Genomic DNA, 20,100 nt, shown 5'->3' on the forward strand with positions numbered 1-20,100 from the left:
CTCAGGCCCGCCAAGCTGGAGAACAAGCTCTCCATCTCAGTGGGAGATCAGGGCTGAGATCTGCGTGGAGATTAAACCGGATCCGTCCAAGATGGACTGCTTCAAGAGTCAGTGCTCACCAGACACCTCAGACTCCCACAAGTCTCGCACGCTGGGCTCAGCTGGACAGCCAGTAAATGAAGGCCACTTTTCTCACAATGCACCAGCATAACTTGATGTGCTTGTCGACCCACATCATCATGTCAGCATTCTCCTTCAGGGGTTGCCGCACCTTACCCTCCCCTGGCCATCCTCCCTTCACACCCACTATGACAGTGTGTGCCTTGGCTGATACTCCGGCAGTAGAGCGTAAATCAACTATGAGCACTATACGATCCGAGGTCGTACTGTATTTACTTCTCTGATGCTGCTGATATCACTGTTTAAAGTGTCATCTGTCTTTGTTCTTTCTGGCTGTGACTCATTAAATAAAGATAAGAATAGAGCGTGTGTGTGTGTGGAAAAAGGGAGGGAGTTTAGGCGAGTCACTCGTCACTAAGTGCGCACTCACACACTGCTGTGTCTGTTTCAGCAGACCATAATGGAAGTATGTTCAAATACAAATAAAAAGAGCAGGCAGGTGAATACGTCGTTGTGGCTGTGCAAGATAGTTCAAAGCCAACACAAGAAATGTATCTGCAGTGAAGTAAGAATAGATATCCTTTATAGTCTCACAGTGGGGAAATTCAATATGTCAGAGCAGCTATTGGCGCACATACCAAAGACATCAGAGATACACAACAAACGAAAGACGTCCACAAAAAAAAAAAAAAAAAACGCGGGAGAAATAAATACCCATAGTGTATAAACATACGTCAAAATAAATAAATAAAATATATGCACTTATAATTCAACAGATAATATAGATATATATTTTTGTATAGATAATAGCAATTTATATTACAAATAATTGTATAGGTAAATAATAATAATAATAATAATAATAATAATCGCATGAGTATCATTTATTATGAAAGTGTTCAACAAAACTTAACAGATATATACCCTGATGGGGCCTTTCACACTAGCAGTGATCGGCTGCCGGCGGCCTCGCAGACCCAAACGCGAGTGACAGCCTCTATATTTATTTGCAAACCTTCTCTGCCACCTAGTGGATCCACTGAGCAGCACACCTCCTGTCGCCCCAGCGCTCAGGTGAGGCTGGTGAATGTTTTACCTGGATGCCGTGACGTCACTGAAACGCTGGCTCGTAGAGACGCTTTGGACGCCGTGCTCGTCTTCCGCTGGAGATATTGTTGGCTTTTGATGGCTCAACCCCTGACAAACTAGTGAATAGACTCCGTAACTTACCCGGTTAGTTCATCTGAAGATCGTAAACTCATCCAAGATGTCTGCTTCTGCTATCTACGTGCTCGACCTGAAGGGGAAGGTACGGTCCCTTCACGGGCTCTTATTTTGATTCTGCAAAGTCTGCAACTGCACGTTTATGGAGACATATCAGCAAAGATTCACTGCCTGCAACTTGTGTGCTGTTTTAGCTCATGTTCTGAATGTTAAACACTCATAACGTCGTTAAAAATTAATGAAGACTTGGGACAGAGCCGATGGCACACTTCCTGCTTCCGGATCGACAGTCGCTAGTTCCGGTCAGAGAGGGATCGCGACAGGTCCTACAGCCATCACTCCTGACCTATTGATTTGTTGGTTTGAAACGACAGTGTGGCAAATGACGACTCTGCGTGTGCGTGCGTGTGTGCGTGCGTGTGTTTGAACAGAATAATGTGTATTTAATCAAACAGCCGCATTGTGAATTAGCTCGGGGATGTTGAATCTAGAGCAGCTCTCGAGCGCCAAGTGTTTTATCTTTGTTTGAATTCCTGCACCATTAGAAAAGTATATATATATATATATATGTATATATATAATTAAAACGTGTCAGTATTTTAATTAGTTTTGTAATAAAGTATTATGGCTCCAAATGCCATTTCCCCCATTTTTTTTTGTCATATCATGGTGGTTAACATACATCATGGTTAAATTCTTCTCCATGGTACTATTTTTCCCCAATATAGTATTTTTTCTTTTGATAAATTTTCATCTAATATTTAATTCTGCTGCTAGCTTTTTGCTCAGTGGTGTTTAGTTCATTGTAATTGCTTTTTAAAAATCTTCAGAAGTTCTGTTAGAGAACTGAACCACGGGCAGAACATTTCTGGTAATATTGATAGAGGAACACATGAATACAGTTTGGTGGAGTTCTGCGGTTCCGTCTGGTTCCACAAATAATTAGAAGAGAACTGTCTGTGGCGCCGCTGCCTGCTCCGGACTGCTGCTGCCACCTGATGTCCCATTAATCTCACTGCATGCTTGTGTAAACATTTTATTTTCGCGTAATTCCTGATATTATTCTGTTCTATCAACTGTACTTTGTTTTGCCCTCAGGTGCTAATTTGTCGGAATTACAAAGGGGACGTGGACATGGCTGAGATTGACCACTTCATGACTTTGCTCATGCAAACAGAGGAGGAAGGGCTCATCTGTCCGGTCATGTCACATGGCAACGTTCACTTCATGTGGATCAAGCACAACAACCTCTATTGTATCCTTCTGTGTTGAATGAATGTTTGTGAGGTAATCTGAATGATTCACTGACATCATAGCTGCACCCTGAACAGCACGTTGACGGATCAAATTTGGTTGGGATGAAACCAAACCCATTCTTCTGAGCGGGATTAGTCTCTCCTTTGCCATGGTTGAAGAATCCTCCGATATAACAACAGGAAGGGTCGACAAACTTTTCTCCTAAACAGAGAGAGGTGTGTAAAATGCCTCCACATTTACTGATGTGAAACATTGGTCTGACTATAGTAAAGCTCTTGGTCAGCACACCAGTCATGAAAGGATTGATAGATCTCATCCATCTGTTTTTTTAAATGAAATATGGATGCTATCAGATGTTTGGCGAGGAGCGAATGATAGGATCTAAATTCTGTTAAAAAAAATACAGATCTGAATGGTAGCTTATGTTCTGTGTGTGCCTTAACTCAGCGACTCCACAGTGGTGGCCACGACAAACAAGAACTCCAACGCCTCACTTGTCTACTCCTTTCTCTACAAGCTGGTCGAGGTATGGTGCCGTTCACATCACCTAGAACCAGAGTCAAGTTCACAAAGCGAAACATTTGTGGTTCTCAGTAGAGAAGAACTCCATCTTAACTTTTTAACTCTGTCGTGTCTCCAGCTGAGAGAAATTACCTGACCCCAAAGCACCTCTGTTTTTTTCTGTGTGCCGTTCCAAACAGAGGGAAAGAGAGACAACACTCTTTCAACCTCTCATACTTATAAAAAAACGATTTTTTGGGTCTATTCTTTCTATTCTAAACTTTGAGACTTTGCTGTTGCTGCTTGGCATCATGTGAAACAGGGTCTTTAGGTTCCAGAGGCTGACCCAGGACCCTTTGGCCTGAAGAGCCTGGAGGAGTGGAGGAGAAAATTCACCCTTTTTGTTTGACTTTTTCATCCACACTGGCACCAGAAAGACGGAGTGAACATGTATTTAATGTATTGTTCTTTGTAGCTTATGATGAAAATGAGGTTGTCTCTCATGTAGGTGTTCACAGAGTACTTTAAGGAACTGGAGGAGGAGAGCATCCAAGACAATTTTGTGGTCGTCTACGAGCTGCTGGACGAGTTGATGGACTTTGGATTTCCTCAGACGACTGATGGAAAGATCCTTCAGGAGTAAGACTCGACGCTCTCACACACAGAAACATTTCCATATACGTCACGTTGCATACTTCTTCAGATACATCACTCAAGAGGGCACCAAGCTGGAGGTGGCCAAGTCCAGAGTGCCCACCACCGTCACCAACGCCGTCTCCTGGAGGTCAGAGGGCATCAAGTACAAGAAGAATGAAGTTTTTATCGATGTCATTGAGTCCATTAATGTGCTGGTGAGTGTTAGGTCTCAAATTATATCTTCAAAATCAGGACGTTTTCATTATTTTGTGAACCTTAATTTTGAAAACTAGTTGTAAGTGGACATTATTGTCAGTAAACTTTCCCATGGGATGAAGTCTGGGGAATTGAATGAACAAATAAATGAAGGTGTCGGGAGAGTTTCTTCTGACGGTTTCTGTGGTTGTCATTAGGTGAATGCCAATGGAAGTGTGATGAGCAGCGACATTGTGGGCAGCATCAAGTTGAAGACCATGTTGTCTGGGATGCCTGAACTCCGATTGGGACTCAATGATCGAGTTCTCTTCGCCCTCACTGGACGTAAGTTGCGGCTAAGTGACTTGTTGGTTAACAATCAAGCGGTGATCGGGCTTTGTGTCCAGGTGACAAGGGGAAGACGGTGGTGATGGAGGATGTCAAGTTCCACCAGTGTGTTCGTCTCTCACGATTTGAGAGTGACAGGACCATCTCCTTTATTCCTCCTGATGGGGAGTCGGAGCTAATGTCTTACCGCATTAACACTCATGTGAGTTTAACTTCTTCACAGGCACCGGAGGCTGAAGGGTTTTGGTCAGACCAGTCGTGGTCTTTTGTTCACACAAAATGCTTCAAAAAACAGAAAAACATCTCTGTTGTTGCAGGTGAAGCCTCTAATATGGATCGAGTCGGTCATTGAGAAATTCTCGCACAGCAGAGTGGAAATCATGGTTAAGGTGCTGAGACACGTCTCTAAGTTTTGTTGTGGTTAAGTCACAAAGTTTGGAGGTAACATTTAAACCTGTGACTTTCAGGCAAAAGGACAATTTAAAAAACAATCTGTTGCGAACAACGTGGAGGTGAGGGTCCCAGTTCCGAGTGACGCAGACTCTCCCAAGTTCAAAACCAGCACAGGACATGCCAAATACGTGCCCGAGAAGAACCTTGTGGTGTGGACTATCAAGTCTTTCCCGGTGAGACATGTTTGAACCGCCTTTCCTGTCAAGTGTTGCCGTCTAAGTGTTGTTTGGTCATGGTTTCAGGGAGGGAAAGAGTTTCTGATGAGGGCTCACTTCGGTCTCCCGAGTGTGGAGAACGATGAACTGGAAGGAAAACCTCCAATCACTGTCAAATTTGAAATCCCGTACTTCACTGTCTCTGGGATTCAGGTAGGGTCATCGCTGTTTCTGAAGAGCTTCATGCCTGAAAAATCTAGGACCGCCTTGTAAATGAAAAGTAAATAAAGCCGTAAGTTTGGAATTTGCCTTTAAAAATGACGTGGCGGAACTTGGTCTGGTCTTTTTTAGCTCAGAGTGGCACATTAGTGCGTCCTGCCTCAACAAGTTTTTAAAATCTGCCCCTGTTTAGGTGCGGTACATGAAGATCATTGAGAAGAGCGGTTACCAGGCGTTGCCCTGGGTGCGCTACATTACACAGAGTGGAGGTACGTTTTCGTCCAAGGGACTTCAGTGTTGCTCCAAATCCATTTGTGCAAAACAAAAAAGTGTTAACCAGTGACTTCCCCCCCTCTTTTTCTAATTCAGATTATCAACTGCGCACTAATGTGTGAATAAATCCAGCTTTCATCACGCCTCAAACCGGACTGAAGGATTGTCTTGGGAACTTCATCAGTTCTATTTCATACCATGCACAGGTTTTCAGATATCTGAAGTTGATTTTACTGTTAAATACACCAAGTAATTTATCCAATGAAAAGAACATTTTATTTAGAGTATATTTTTTGGCTGGTGTTTAACTTTGCTAGAATTTGTTTTAGAAGTTTGACTGCTATATTGAGTGTTTACAGGAGAAATAATGTTATGTGTTAGAGCATCATAATTTGTCTTTTGTGTAGTAATAAATCCAAATGATTGATGGAGACATTTATGTGTAATTTTTGACATTGTTGGGATTTTGATGTAGATTCTTCTCATTCATTACACAGGAGCACAGGAGGAGAGTTTTTTTTCTTTGAAACCTCATTGCTTTTTATTTGCTATAGTGGAATTGGAAATAATTATACACATAATGCACACGACAAATAAAACACAAGCACATGATCACTATTTTTGTTGCCTTGACATGCAAGTTTTTGTTTTTGGGTGATTCACGATATTTTGACAATTAATGTTATGTTTTTGGGTGCATTTATTTTGAACCAACAATAAATATGTGGTTTATACGTGAGTCTGTTTGTTCCAAGTGAAGTTAAAGTTAAAGTTACCGAGTTTAAAAAAAAAATATTGCAATCTGCGATTCCGCCACCAGGTGTCAATAAAATCGTTTTTTAAACCTACAAATATAAACCGAAAAAGGCAGCTAATTTGTCTAACTCATTTTCTTACCAAAACACTTACTGAACATTAGTATATTAGTCATTAAATATTTGTTTCTACTTTTGTCTCACTGCTGTTATCGCCACCTGAGTCTCGACTGATCATTGCGTGGACCAAGTTCGAGCTGACCGAGTCGAGATGCGTGGCGTCATCTCACAATCCTCTCGTTCAATTTCTCATTATGAAACAAAAAAGTGCGTTTTAACCGCGTCTGAATTGCGTTATAAAAAAGATGGTTGCCGTACTTTGTACGGCACATCAGAAAATATTCTGGATTGCCATCTCTCGCATCGTCAAATGCAATCAAACAGTTAATTTCATTGTCATTTCTGGGAGAATCGGTGAATAACTTAGCACGTCAGACGTGGCCGTCAGGCTCCAAAGGTCAGAACCGTCAATGAGATTCCTTTGAAGTCATCAACGTATACAAATCGCCCGCTTTCTCGGCCGCGCCCTCTGATTGGTCCGCTGCTATTGTTGCCACCGTGACAGCCATGAAACGCCGTCCTTTTCACCATATAAGGAAAAATACCGCCCCTTGCTGCGCTGTGATTGGTCGACACCAGGTTCTCGCAATGTTTGTAAATTGTAGACCGCAGGACAGAGCTGTTTGATCTCAGCGCGCAAATGTATTTGACTAATACTTTTAATCTGTGCTTGGTCGGACTAAATTTGAACGGTGTTCTATTGAAGAAGCAGCGGGAGTAACCTGGGCGGCACCGCAGAGCCAAACGAATCGATCAAGGTGAGGCTTTTGAGCTGTCTGCTAGCATTATTTGTGTTGTTAGCATTAGCCGGGTTAGCTCTGTCATACCGGCTAGTTGTACAACGCTCCTGTGCTGGTTGCGGTTCCTATTAATATCTGTTAAGAAACGTTTGAAAGACTTCTGATTTAATAACCTAGTGGTTTGTAACAAAACACTTTGGTACGAGCCGAACTGTTTTATGACAATCCGCTGCCTACGCGAGTCGAAGTCGAGCCAGTTAGCCGCCTCTTCTTCCTGCATTTCTCTTCCTCTGACGCACAATGACTGTCATGTTGTGTGCGGCACCGGCAGGTCGAGAAATGGTCCAGAGTCAGATGGACGTCGGTAAAGCGTTAACAGCGGCGGCAGCCAGAGGAGACACCGCAGGGGTGCAGCGGATCCTGGAGGACAGCAGGGTGCACCCGGACACGCTCAATGAGTTCGGCAGAACAGCTCTGCAGGTAAAGACGACTGCGGAAACTTATCTCCACCCGGCGGTTATTGGATTTAATCCCATTTAGGTGCAACCGGAGGAGTAATGAAATGGAGTAATACCTATATAATAATAAGATATGCTACATTCAGTCCCTGGTGAATTACCGGGAGGTTTCCTCGCCTTTTTGCTTTGTAAAAATTCTGTGTATAATCATATCCTCTCATGCATACCAGGTTATATATATATATATATATATATATATATATATATATATATATATATATATATATGATTTTAAAATGTCAAATCAATTCATTTTCCAAACATACGATTTGTTATTTTGTGTGACAGGAAAATTCAGTGCTGCTGAAACAAACAAAAACAGTTTATACGGCCTTTTATTTTGTAAATTGTTTTTGTTGCTGTGTCTAAATAGTCTGTTGTAATAATAATAATAATAATAATAATAATGGAGAGGCAATAGGAAAAATCTGACTGTGGTATCTCCGCGACCCGACCCCGGATAAGCGGTAGAAGAAGGTGAAGGTGACTGTGGTATCTATTATATAATCAATTGGCCAGATTTTGGATGGGACCAGAGATCTTTCAGTTCCTCTCTGGCAGAGGAACATCTCTCTTTAGCAAGGTTGGAAAAGAAGAATTTGTTTGAATCACTTTGCTTCCCCTTTTAATCAACCTATGTGTCTGTTTGCTCCTCCTTGAAGTGTGTGAATTTCAAAATCGAAAACTTCTCTGACTTAATGTAAAAACTTGAGTTGTTAGAAATAAAAAAAAATGAATTTACTGAAACATCGGTTATGAAGTGTAAGTCTTTTATCAAAAGAAACTGTTACTTTTCCTCATTAAAGTTGTGGCTTGTCATGTGGTCTGCAGGTGATGATGATGGGGAGCCCTCAAATCGCGCGTCTACTCTTAAAGAAAGGGGCAAACCCCAACGTCCAGGATCGGCATGGCATCGCTCCGGTCCATGACGCAGCCCGCACCGGGTTCCTGGACACACTGCAGGTCATGGTGGAGTTTGGGGCTTCGGTGAACATCCCGGACAAGAATGGCGCCTTGCCCATTCACATCGCCATCTGGGAAGGTCATCGTGAGGTGGTGGAGTTCTTGGCACCACGCTCTGACCTCAAGCACTGCAACGCCAGCGGGCAGAGCGCCATCGACGTGGCGCGGGCATCCAACATGCCCGACATGATTGACTTGCTCAGATAGTCCGCACCCCCGACCCCTGGTCGAGCTTCACCTCCACCATTTCTCTTCAGACCTGGTGACTTGAATTTCTTGCTGTGTAAAGGATATTTTGTTGTTAGTGGCTCGACATGAATATGTGAATCAGGACTTCGGTCTTGGCAGCTTCTTCTCAGTGGGCGACTAAATACAGTCGACGCCTCTTTTGCACAGTGCGATTTCGGCACCTTATTTACACGATATTTCCCTGACATGTGGGAGTGCACATTTGTAGATAGTTCACAGCCCCAGTGTTTAGCATTAATGATATTTTTATGAGTTATGAATGAGTTATGAACCTGATGAATTCAATGTTTTGATGTTTTTGCTTTAACAAAACTTGAAATGGTGCACTCACGTTGCTTTTGCATAGTTGTTTCTGTGTTAGAAATGAACTTAGAACTCCAATTGACTTATTTATTGTTATGTTTATATTCCTGTGACGTTGTTGTCATTAATACCAGCAGTTATCGTGATTTTTTTTTTTTTTTTTTTTTTTTTGAAATTGTTATTTATACGAAATACTAAAGTGAAGTGGTTCGTTTTACCATTTGAAGATGAAAGCACAAAATAAAGTGTGGACACTGATTTGAATTCTCAAGTGACTCCTTCACTCATTTCTACTGTGGAACCTTACATCTGTTTTCTTCCAGCTGTGTTATCTTTTTGCCCACATGTCACTGTGTTAGTGCTTCAAAACAAAATTATTTTTTTCATGAGCGTATATACATTTCAGTACTCTCCCCAGGAGTTTTCCTCAGTGTATGGTGACTGTCTTCTCTGCATTCCAGCTGCAACTCTTGTGCTTGTTGTTGGCAGAGAGTAAACGCCTGACTGAAGAAGTGTATGTTCAATGTAGAGGGACGGTTTTGTAGGAAGGGTAAGGACTCATTTTGGGTTCAGCTTTTGGGGTGGGTTATGTCTTGGGAGAAGATTCCGTGAAGGCTAGTAGGTTTGCCGTGTAAGTTACATCTGTGATCGTGACGGGCGTGTGAGCTGTATGGTTACAGCCTCTCGCCCATGATCCCTGTAAGATTCGTCACGATGACAAAGCAAACCGTTTGGAATCAGTCACCTGCTGCTCATAGGAGACACTCCCTCCCTGTGGGGTGCTCGTGGTTAGGGGCGGGGCTATATTACATATATATTCAATCAACTGTGCACATCTTCTTCACCTGGTCAAGTCACGTTTGTTTTTTTCTGTCGCCTCCCTTTGCTCTCACCATCAATGGCAAGCCTGTTCACAGCAGCTCACTGGAGTTCTCATGACATAAAGCCCATTCAGTGCAGCAGCCCAGTTTACACAAGGCAGGTTGAATGGACAGAGGATACCTGCGGTGACACAGACTCGTAACCACAGAGAACTGCAGGTACAGCGCCAAAACAAAGTCGTATAAAGGACGACAGTGAACCTGTTTCACATCAGCAGCTCAACTGGAGGAGCTCTCGCGTGGGCGTGTCTGTGTGTGTGTGCTGTCGTATTTTGTGACAATGTGCACGTTTGTTTGCAGGCTGGAGGGATATGAGCAATGGCAACAAAACTGTGAGGTAAACAAGAAAATTCAAAGTCAGCGCATGATCAGGTGGACATGCACACACACACACACACGTTGGTATCTGTCATTGTCAGGACCTCTCATTGCCATAATGCTTTCCCCAGCCTCTCACCCTAAACCTAACCATCCAAAACACATGGCTCGCCGTAACCAGGACTCTGAACCAAACTGAAACCTAATCATAACAACCAAGTTATTTTTGAAGCCCTTATCCAAAAAATTGAGGCTTAACCTTGTGGGGTCCAGCAAAAGGGGCCCCACAAACGCCTAAGGTGTTTTCCCCAAAGTTTGACCTCACTAGGATTGATATGCTGGTGGTAGGTGTGTTTCCATGAACTGGTCCTCACAAGTATAGCTAAGCCAGTGCAGAACAAAACACAATGCCTATGTCCATTTTTAATGTGATTTTCATGGACTACTCCGGTTTTCCAACAACGGAGGAGTTGATGACAAGTCAGTAACTAAAATGTTTTAAAACTTGACCCAGAAGTGAAGTGCATGATTTACTCTGCAAAACTGAGACGCCATCCGGTGTCAATATGTAACCTCAGTTAAGCTTTAAGAGGCCATCACTGGCCCCCACATCGATGTGTCTTTCTGTGGAGGAGGTCAGGTAGAAAAGAAGCAGCGCTTCACTTCACTGTCAACACAAGATGGAGATATGTCGGTCAGTGCCCTGTAAAATACCTCTGCCAGTACATGTACGAAACAGTCTTCCCTGGAGCTGACAAGCGATACCATCTGACATGAACAGCAGCCAGGACCTCGCTATTGTCTTGGAGGTATGACGTCAGCATCTTCACCTTCCAGTGTGGCCACACGCAGCTGGGTATTTGCTAAAAACCCCTGAACCACTTCCTCGTGAAGTGCTCTGAAAACACCCAGGGAATGATTAACAGGTTATTCTAGGCGATTCCTCGGACAAGCTGAGAGATCCACGCGAAGAATGTGTCTCACTCTCCCCAACAACAAGAATTTCAATTTGTAAAAAACTGAACAAGCTGGAACACGACGCTTCATAACCTCTTTTTGTTGTTGCAGGTTTGTGTGAAGCTAATGGTATTTGGACTTCAGACGGACATTTGTCAAAATAAAAGCCTGTTTTTTTCTGGCAAACAGAATGGGTCAAGTGGCCGATCGGTTAAGAAGGATGGTGACCAAATAATTAAATACTCAACACCTCCCTGTCCCACTGCATCTAGGAACTTGTGTGATGTTTGCAGCAGACACAAGCAACGTAAACCTAAATAAGCACTGTGTTGAAGCAAGCTTGAAACATGAATCAGTATTTGGACAAGTCAAGTCAGCAACAAAGTAAATGCTTTACTCAGCAGAAATGTAGCATCAAAAGAGTAAACGTAAATACCAAATGAAGTCATCACTCCTGCACCATCCTGCAGGTGGATGAACATTTCTTTCCCTTTTTTATGTGCTTCTGTCTTATTTATTTCCTCTACAGTTTCTTTTTAAACAACAGTTTTAAATTGTAAAAACATCTTCTTCAGTAATAAAGAGAACATAAGCACTGCTGCCTCCTCACTCACTATTATATGTGCGTTGTGTGAGTGTTCAGTGCTCCAGAGATGCAGCGGTGAAGACGCTCTTCTGTCTTAGTCAACGTCCAGCGTATAGGCTGCTATCCAGTTCCTGAACTAGTCATGCGGTGTGACTGGTTGCAAGGCTTCACGTGCCAACAGCTATGTCATTGGGTCATTCCTTGGTGCGCGCTTCAGTGTGGAGGACACGTCAACAGTCGTGTTGTCGTCGTTGCCACGCTGCTCGGTGCTTCACATATGTGCACACATATTAAAGCAACTGTTCCATAACACCAATAAATGATTAGTCAGGTTTGTTTCTTTGTTTCCAAGACCAGTTCACGAAGAAGCTAACAGTTTGGATCGAGGCGTCACTAAGCTATAAATTGAACAGATTGCTTAAATTTCTCTCCTATTCGAGGATCTGAGTCGGGCTGAGTTCTGTTTTCTCAGCTGTCTCTGTTGTGACAGAGACGGATGAAGCGCCTGGAGACTTATGCAGTACCACAAGGCAAAAATGAGCTAGAATGAAGTTGATAAGCTACTTTAGAAATAATCTTCATTCAATGATGTTCACAACACCTCAAACCCTTTTCTGCATATGTTATCGCCAACAAAAATCCTTTAGTAGAATGGCCATCTTGTCTCCACAGACCTCCAGGAAGTGGATTTAATCTCAGAAAACCACACCTGCATGAAGGTGAATATTGAACCTAATCTTATTCTGACAGTTTTAACCAACGTGGACGGGACAGGAATGTTCATGCCCACTGACTTTGCAAACACATTGATCCATAATCTTGAATTTAACTGAAGCGTGGTAATTTAAACAGCAGAGTTGCGTGGGAAGCGTCATAGATTCCAATATTTAGGTCGATTTTCCCAAACATCAGCAGCACCTGTCCTCTGTTACTCCACAAACGGGCTGACCCACAGGGCGTGGCCTGGGAATATGTCAGCTCTAACCTTTGCATGGGAACATTGTCAACGATGGGAAAATGAAACTGCCCAGATCAATAAAAAAAAATCAGCGTTCTTACATCGTAAAAGTTTAATAGTTTTGTCCTTCAAACAAGAACATGACTGAACCGCTGCAGCCATGATGAAGTTATCACAAAATCCTCTGTCCAAAAACATAAACACATCATAATCTTTATACAGCTGCAAACAGACAGTGGTCATCACCTTGTGCAGTAAAATGTAGTTTGGTAGCAGGCGACGCCTGTGTTAGGGCGGACGTTAAGGCAGCAGCAGGGGTCTCAAATCACCTTCGTCAATGCTACAAAACTAGCAAGGACGGGAAGATGTTAATGGTGATTGATCAAGGCACTTCCATGGGCACCAGTGTAAAACGTTTAGGATGTGCCACTGTAGTGTGCCACAAACTAAGCTAGTGTAAAACCAAGTGGCAGCGAATTGTTTGCAGCTACAAGTCCCTTTTGACCGACTCACCATTTTGCCAAGAAGCTGACTTGACACTGACCGGCCCGACAGGTCGCCCGAGGCCATCACCTGAGGGGGGACTCATCTGTCTGCAGTAAACCGTAATGATCGTGGATAACAGTCCGGACAATCAGAGTAATAAAAAAAAAAAGTACAGACGGTCAATACGAAACTCACAACTAGCTTGAGATGAGTCAGGAGCTGTTGCCTGGTGCTTTCCTTAGACTGCTGCGAACATCTGGAGGGAGCTGATCCAACAAGCTATCCTCCACGATGAGTCCACTCTGGCTCAACAGGGGGCAGTCGCCGAGCTCCTTCGGTAAAGAGTCCAGTCGGTTCCCCTTCAGTTCCAAATGAGAGAGCTGCGCCAGGTTAGCCACTCTGGAACTGAGACCTACCAAGCGATTGTTCCCTAGAGCCAGCGACTTGAGCCTTTTACACGAGAACAGCTCGTCTGGAAGAACCTCCAAGGAGTTGAAAGCCGCAGAGAAGAACTGAAGACTCTGCAGGATGCCCACCTCCGGGGGAAGACTGGTGAGCTGGTTGTGAGAGACGTCGAGGTGTCTGAGTTTGGTGCAGTAGAACAGTCTGGCCGGGAGCTTTCGTAGCTTGTTCCAGCTGATGTCCAGGACCTCCAGGGTGTGCAGCTTACTGATGTGATCCGGGATGTAGGAGATTTTGTTGTACCAGAGACGGAGAGTCGTCAGCCGCTCGCAGTGCTGCAGGCTCAGGATCTCCTCCACGGTCGTCAGTTTGTTTTCTTTCAGGTCCAACTCCTGAAGGTTGTTCAGGCTAAAAACTGCACTGGGGATCCGCTCCAATTCGCAGGCCACTAGTTCCAAGGAGGCCAGGTTCGTCAGCTTCTTCAGGCTGCTGGAAGCCTGGAGCTTCACCCCTTCATTGTAGATGGTTAAACGTTGCAGCTGATAGGCTACGTCCGCAACACTGGTCGGGATCTTGGTCAGGTTGGAGCGGATCACCAGGATCCGCAGCGTTGACAGCTGGCGAAAAGACTCAAGCGCAGGATTTCGGGACACGTCGTTGACTAAAGGGCCGTTGAGGTGCAGCTCCTCCAGCCGGTTCAGGCTGTACATCCATGCAGGGATCTCCTCTGGAGTTTGGAACGACAGACGGAGCACTCTGAGGTTCTCCTTGAGGTGATTGAGGGCTGACAGCTGGAGCCTGGCGGGGCAGTAGATGAGTGACAGCTCCTGCAGAGCATCCAGCTTGACCACACTTGGTGATATGGTGACGCTTTTAACCTGCTCAAGTTTCAGCGACTGCATCTCCGTGATGTCGTAGACGGTGTCAGGAAGACCGGGAAGCATCAGCAGGTGCAGCTCCAAGTTGTTGTTGGCGTTCTTGGCCAGACGAGCGCGCAGCTTTTTCGCTGTCCATTCATGGTTGAGGTTGAGCTGGTGGAGGCGACTCTCGCTGACCTCGGAGAGGAACACAGCAAATCTTTTGGAATAAAGGGCATCGTATTGATCCACGAGGTGCAGGAGGAAGGCAAAGTCATTCTTCACATCGGGGATGTCATTGATGCCTGTCTCTAGCCGCACATGCTCAAAGGAGTAAACCTTCAGAGGTCGATGGAAGAGCCAGTAGAGGGTGTAGATGCACAGGATTCCAAACACGCCCACAAAGCAGATGTAGCAGTAGGCCAGCTTGGAGAAGAGGTGGGCTTTGTTGTGGTTGCAGCAGTAGATGTCGAAACCTGTGAGTTCTGGGGGAACCAGGCAGCGAATCACGATCTGAATGTTGAGAACGAGCGCCGCCGTGTAGATGACGATCAGAATGAACTTGAAGACCTTAATGCACGTTTGAAGAACGTACATGAGATACAAGATGTCTCCTTCTTCAATGTGAGTTCTCAGCTTCTTCACTTTTTCAAAAAGGGCTTTGGCCTGTTCCCCTTCCTTTTTGTCCAGCACAGTAAGGGCTGACTGAGGCTCCGGCACCGCCTTCTCTGGATTGGACTTCACTGAGGAGGAACGAAGAAGACCGACCGCCTCCTCCCCCTCACCCTGTGGGTCTGGAGATTCTTTACTCATGGTCTTTCTCCTCCAGCTTCCCAGTTTCTCCTCCCCTCTTTCCTCCGACACCTCGCTCAAGGCCCGCGTGGTCCAGGGCGAGTCAAAGCATTTCCCAAGGATGGTCACAAAGATGTCTATTTTCGATGACGTCCCAGGGAACTTGAACCAAAAGCTGCTGGTTATCATGAAGATCATGGTGTGGATCACTACCAGGTACGGGAAGTACTTGGCGTACCAGTGCACGAAACGCTCGTAGCAGTAGTGGTTGACAAAGACGTACTGGTGGATGTCCAGATTGTTCTTACGGCCAAACACCTCCTTGATGACTGGAGTGGAGGGGTGACCCTGGGACTCATTCTCCCCGTAATTTCGGATGTAGCTGCAGTCAATGGCGTCTGGGGTCGGGCTGGTGAAGGGACTGGGCAGGCAAGCGATCTTGTCTTGAGTCAGCTGGGGCGGAAACAAGAAAGAGAATCAGAGTTTAAGTTGAATCAGGGATCTCTAACTCACGGGACGCTGGCTACAGCAGGGCACACAATGCTGGTGGCGGTAGCTAGCATTCTTCACTCCAGCTGGCTCCAGTGCTACTGTCCATAAATGCATTCAGCCACTTCTGTTTTGTGCAATGCAGGCCAGCCAGGTGACAATGGAACCATAACTCAATGTGATGTTCATCTAACAAAAAAGGAAGCACTTTTATAGTACGTTGTAAAAACCACCAAATCACTGAAATGCTTATGATGTCATATAAAACAGCATATATTACTATACTTGAATTTCATTGCAGATGGGCAGCCTTTCCTCCCCGGACTGCTTGCTGGGACGCCTCTAGCTAAGAACTCATTAACCAACCTGTGACTCAAGACTGGCACTGTGTGTGACTTGGTGACACGACAGGGCATTTGAAGGCAACTGTCACTGGTCGGTAAGTGGTTGACTCTTTAGTGGATTTAAAAAGAGCTTCAAATACAAATAAATAGACTGTTAACCCAAAATTTAATTCTATGCAAACAAGTAAATGTTATAATATTATTTTTTTAACGTATTACTAAATTAGTATGAGTGTATGCAGAGTGTATGAGGATGCATTCATTTTTTATAGACTTGAATTGTCAAGTTTTACCTGAGGTCACATGTGCCTGCTGCAAGAAACTCAAGACAAGGTTGGGTAGGACTGCTGGAAAGTTGCCATTTTTCTGCCTGTTTTGAGCAGGTTTTGACACTTTCTCCCCAAACAAGGTGAGTTTTCTTTCTTTACACAAGAATTCCTGGAACATTTCTGGTTTGAAACATGAATATTGGAATGAGTTTCAATCGACTTGAGTTGTAGATTTTGTCATTTTGCCATTTTGTTCTCTAGACACATTTTTGGAGAAAGAATTTCAAATTATTTAATACTTTTCATGTGTTCTATCTCTCTGCACAGCACCGAGCCAACAGCTAATAGCTGACTCCTCCTGAAAGGACTTTCCATTATTGGCTCAAATTAGGCCAATCATAAAGAAAAAAACACTGCGACCCAATCCTTGTTTACGCCTCCTTATCAAAAATAAAAACAGTGTCAACTATGAAAGTTATCAAAGACCACACAACTGATCTCAGATGGACATGCCAGTGGGAATCACTTGATATGAGGACACCAGCGCTGAAAGCCCAGCGTCACCAAAAACCGAACCACCAAAACTAAGAGTGGGGCTCATCCTTGAGAGCAGAATTGTTACGGCGCCCACACAAACCTACCTCAGGAAAAACAACCAAAAAATACAGTGTGTGCTGTGGTCACTGACAATGGAAAAATGAAATGTTTTTTACGACAAATTTTGAAGTCTTTTCTGTTACAAACAATGTTAATCAAGTTCTTATTTATTGGAAGTTGCTCAATATTACTGTCTTTTTTTTCAATGTTCACAAGGATACAAAGTGTACCTATAATAATTTTATAGACAAATGATACTACTACGAATACTTCAAAGTGTACACACTTCACTATGTGATTTCAACATGGCTGCAGATGGAAGAAAATGACAATGAGTTGTGACGATAACCACCAGACCCCTCAGTCCCCGGTGCCAGGGGCCAGTCGGACATCAGACCCCAGAGCTGTCAGTAACTCTGACACTCATTTGACTCATGTCATGACTCACATTACGCAATAGAAACACAGGATACAATCAACCAATACATCAACTTTCATGATGTTATTAGTGTGTAACAAAAAGAAAGATTTGCTGCAGGGGAGACGGAGCACTGTGTCGCCACCTGAGACATTTGCTCTGCTGCATTCCGGAATCGTCAAATCTCCACCAAGTCATAACTTCCAACCTACACAATCTTAAATGACAACACATCTTCTCGCTGTCACTGCAGTAAGAAGCTGCACAAGGGAATGAGGAAACCTTCTCACCCCTCCTGATGTGGAACAGCAGAACACCGCTAAAATCCAATCCCTTGAACCTGAACCTGAACTTTTCACAGTAAGAAACATGGCGCCCACACAAGAAGCCCAGTGTCACTTATTCCTTCAGGAACATCATCAGTTCTGATGTCACAGAAGCTTGTCCATGCAACCTACAATGGATTATGGGATTGATGACACCACGCTGCATAAATAAATAACGCCAGCGACGACATGGAGCGACTTTTTAATACCCAACTATTGTCTTAAAAGATGAAGATGAATGTGTTTTGGACAATGAGGTCGCCATTTTGTAAACTTTAACTATCTATATTTCTGAAAATGCAAACATTTAAAAATTCCCAGATTTCCAATGGCATGTTTTATTAGACTCAATCTAAAATGTTGATGCGCTGAAGAAGACATATCAATAAAGCACAATGTTTGTGCCGACCCATCAGTTCAAGAGGGAGAAGGACCACCTGTCCAGACTGGAAAACAAGAGCAACTCGTGAGAGGAAACAGTTGAGAAAACTCAAAACTGTTCCCTTCTTCTGAACCGATCACTGATCTGAACTTGAACACACGCAGACTCAGTCGCAGTGATGTGCTCCACATGTGAAAGAAGTGTATTTATTCACATGGAACCTGCAGAGTGGCGGTTATCTCCCAGTGTTGCAGTAGTTCCCTCACTGTGGCAGAAACCTGTAGGGCCTGAAGTCTGGGCGGATCAGACTCCCTTTGTTCTCTGTCCTAGTGACACCTACACTTTTCTCACAGAGACACATGCCATCACAGCGCGGCCATCAACTCACATCCTCCTGTATTTGCACGAGAAACTCTTATTAGTGAACCAGACTGAGCAGGAAGTGCGGATTCAAAGTCAAGCTCCTGTGGCCAGAGGGGTAATAATCATGTCACAGGAAGCCCGTCCACCACAGGGCAGCATTTATCATGACGGAGGGTTCCGTACCTGCAGGGTGCATCCAAACACTCCTATCATGAGCATGGCCAGGCACAGGTACTCCGAGAAAACATCCCACCATGGTTTCAGGACCCGATACTTGGCGTTAAGTTCGGAGCCCAGGTTTCTGAACTCCCCCACTGGGATCATGCTGGCTGCTGCTCCACACAGGAAAAGCTAGGAGAGATGGCTGAAGGTCATTCCTGGGAGAAGCAGAAGACAAGCTCTGAAAGTGGACTAACTCGTTTGACGACAACACAGCAGCAGGGGAGTCTCTCCCTTTCACACAGGAGGCTTCACTGTTTTTACCAGCCTGCGTAATATTTTGGTGAAATTTTAGAACAATAACTGAAACTAACTCCAAAGGTAAAATGACAACGATGACATTCAGGCTCAACAGGTTGTAAAGAAGCGCTCAGGTAGCTGCCATGGCCAGGCCAGGTGTCAAATACCGACATTTTTAAAAAACATTTATACACTCAGTGCCATCAATAATGGTGTAACAAGACAGGACAAGAAAGTGTAGCGCGATTTAAGTTACCTGCGTCTGCAGCAGATCCACGGGAGTCTGATGGGAGTTCGAAACGCTTTCGTCATCGGCAATACTCACCGGTGTCAAGTTACCGAGCAACACTTTATATCCGGGGACAGCCTTTCAAACTAAACTCACAGTGAACCATTTTGAACCTTTTAACCTCTCCCTCTCTCTGTGTGCGAGAGAGTGTGTGTGTGTGTATATATATATGAAGATTTTTTTAAGATTGAAGATTTTAAGATTGACTATATATATATATATATATATATATATATATATATATATATATATATATATATATATATATATATATATATATATAGTCAATCTTCATAAAAAGTTTCATTAAAGTTTAGCATTTTGAGTGAGTGTTTTGTGCAGTTGTGACTCGTAAGCGTTTCGGACTTGGTCATTGTCTACAATAGTGACTTAATGTTTGCGGGGTGAAGTCAAACACGACGAAGAGGTGATGACGTTGTGACCTGCAGAGCCAGAATCACCATCACCAGGTATTTACTTTAAACATGTGACTGAAGTTATTTGTGCACTCTGCGAGTCGTGACGCTTTAAATAAAGTTATCGGCGACACTGAGATCCTGAATGTTGAGGTCAGTGCTTAAGAATTGGAAAGCTAAATCACTTCCCCAAGACTGGAGCATCATTACATCCATTTCAGATGAAACAATCTTGTGTTTACCTACTGTGTATGTCTGAGCTACACATGACCTTTGATGCACTTTAAAAAGATCAGCGTGCTTGCACAGTTGAATCTGCAAGAGGGGCAATGTTGACATTTTTATTTGCATCAGACCTGAAAACAACCCATCCATCTTCTTCAGCTTGTCACAGAGGGTTTTCCTGGTGCAGAGGAGCTGTGCACCTTCTGTGAGCGACCAAGTTCCTTCCTTGACTCTGTTAGGTGTTGCTTGCTTGTGTG

At 44.0% G+C, this 20,100-nt stretch overlaps 3 protein-coding genes across 4 annotated transcripts; 2 read left to right on the plus strand and 1 right to left on the minus strand.

Annotated features, from left to right (window-relative positions):
• Positions 1-1,178: 1,178 nt before the first annotated feature.
• On the plus strand, positions 1,179-5,934 carry ap1m2 (adaptor related protein complex 1 subunit mu 2). Its single transcript, XM_053856440.1, has 12 exons — positions 1,179-1,429; positions 2,443-2,599; positions 3,060-3,127; positions 3,611-3,741; positions 3,806-3,953; positions 4,152-4,278; positions 4,341-4,483; positions 4,599-4,670; positions 4,749-4,907; positions 4,977-5,102; positions 5,302-5,377; positions 5,478-5,934. The coding sequence occupies exons 1-12, from the start codon at positions 1,388-1,390 to the stop codon at positions 5,501-5,503; spliced, it is 1,275 nt and encodes a 424-aa protein (XP_053712415.1). The 5' UTR covers positions 1,179-1,387; the 3' UTR covers positions 5,504-5,934.
• Positions 5,935-6,840: 906 nt separating this feature from the next.
• On the plus strand, positions 6,841-9,274 carry cdkn2d (cyclin-dependent kinase inhibitor 2D (p19, inhibits CDK4)). The gene is made up of 3 exons (XM_053856784.1): positions 6,841-7,014; positions 7,328-7,476; positions 8,346-9,274. The coding sequence occupies exons 2-3, from the start codon at positions 7,336-7,338 to the stop codon at positions 8,682-8,684; spliced, it is 480 nt and encodes a 159-aa protein (XP_053712759.1). The 5' UTR covers positions 6,841-7,014; positions 7,328-7,335; the 3' UTR covers positions 8,685-9,274.
• A 3,564-nt stretch (positions 9,275-12,838) lies between these two features.
• Positions 12,839-19,243, minus strand: si:zfos-323e3.4 (volume-regulated anion channel subunit LRRC8C). 2 transcript variants are annotated; one of them, XM_053856555.1, is made up of 3 exons: positions 19,170-19,243; positions 18,638-18,831; positions 12,839-15,719 (listed from the first exon to the last, which is right to left on the minus strand). In XM_053856555.1, the coding sequence occupies exons 2-3, from the start codon at positions 18,776-18,778 to the stop codon at positions 13,428-13,430; spliced, it is 2,433 nt and encodes an 810-aa protein (XP_053712530.1). In that variant the 5' UTR covers positions 18,779-18,831; positions 19,170-19,243; the 3' UTR covers positions 12,839-13,427. The 2 variants fall into 2 exon arrangements, with proteins under 2 accessions (XP_053712530.1, XP_053712531.1); XM_053856556.1 differs by having other exon boundaries at positions 18,638-18,805; positions 19,170-19,221.
• Positions 19,244-20,100: the final 857 nt, after the last annotated feature.

The sequence above is a fragment of the Synchiropus splendidus genome, chromosome 2 (genome assembly GCF_027744825.2).
Source record: "Synchiropus splendidus isolate RoL2022-P1 chromosome 2, RoL_Sspl_1.0, whole genome shotgun sequence".
Classification (NCBI taxonomy): domain Eukaryota; kingdom Metazoa; phylum Chordata; class Actinopteri; order Syngnathiformes; family Callionymidae; genus Synchiropus; species Synchiropus splendidus.

Coding starts and splice junctions, on each gene's coding strand:
- ap1m2 (XM_053856440.1), top strand. CDS start 1,388: ATGTCTGCTTCTGCTATCTACGTGCTCGACCTGAAGGGGAAG. Junction 1,430..2,442: donor TGCTCGACCTGAAGGGGAAG/GTACGGTCCCTT, acceptor TTTTGCCCTCAG/GTGCTAATTTGTCGGAATTA. Junction 3,954..4,151: donor TTGAGTCCATTAATGTGCTG/GTGAGTGTTAGG, acceptor GGTTGTCATTAG/GTGAATGCCAATGGAAGTGT.
- cdkn2d (XM_053856784.1), top strand. CDS start 7,336: ATGGTCCAGAGTCAGATGGACGTCGGTAAAGCGTTAACAGCGGCGGCA. Junction 7,477..8,345: donor TCGGCAGAACAGCTCTGCAG/GTAAAGACGACT, acceptor TGTGGTCTGCAG/GTGATGATGATGGGGAGCCC.
- si:zfos-323e3.4 (XM_053856555.1), bottom strand. CDS start 18,778: ATGATCCCAGTGGGGGAGTTCAGAAACCTGGGCTCCGAACTTAACGCC. Junction 15,720..18,637: donor TGTTTGGATGCACCCTGCAG/GTACGGAACCCT, acceptor TTTCCGCCCCAG/CTGACTCAAGACAAGATCGC.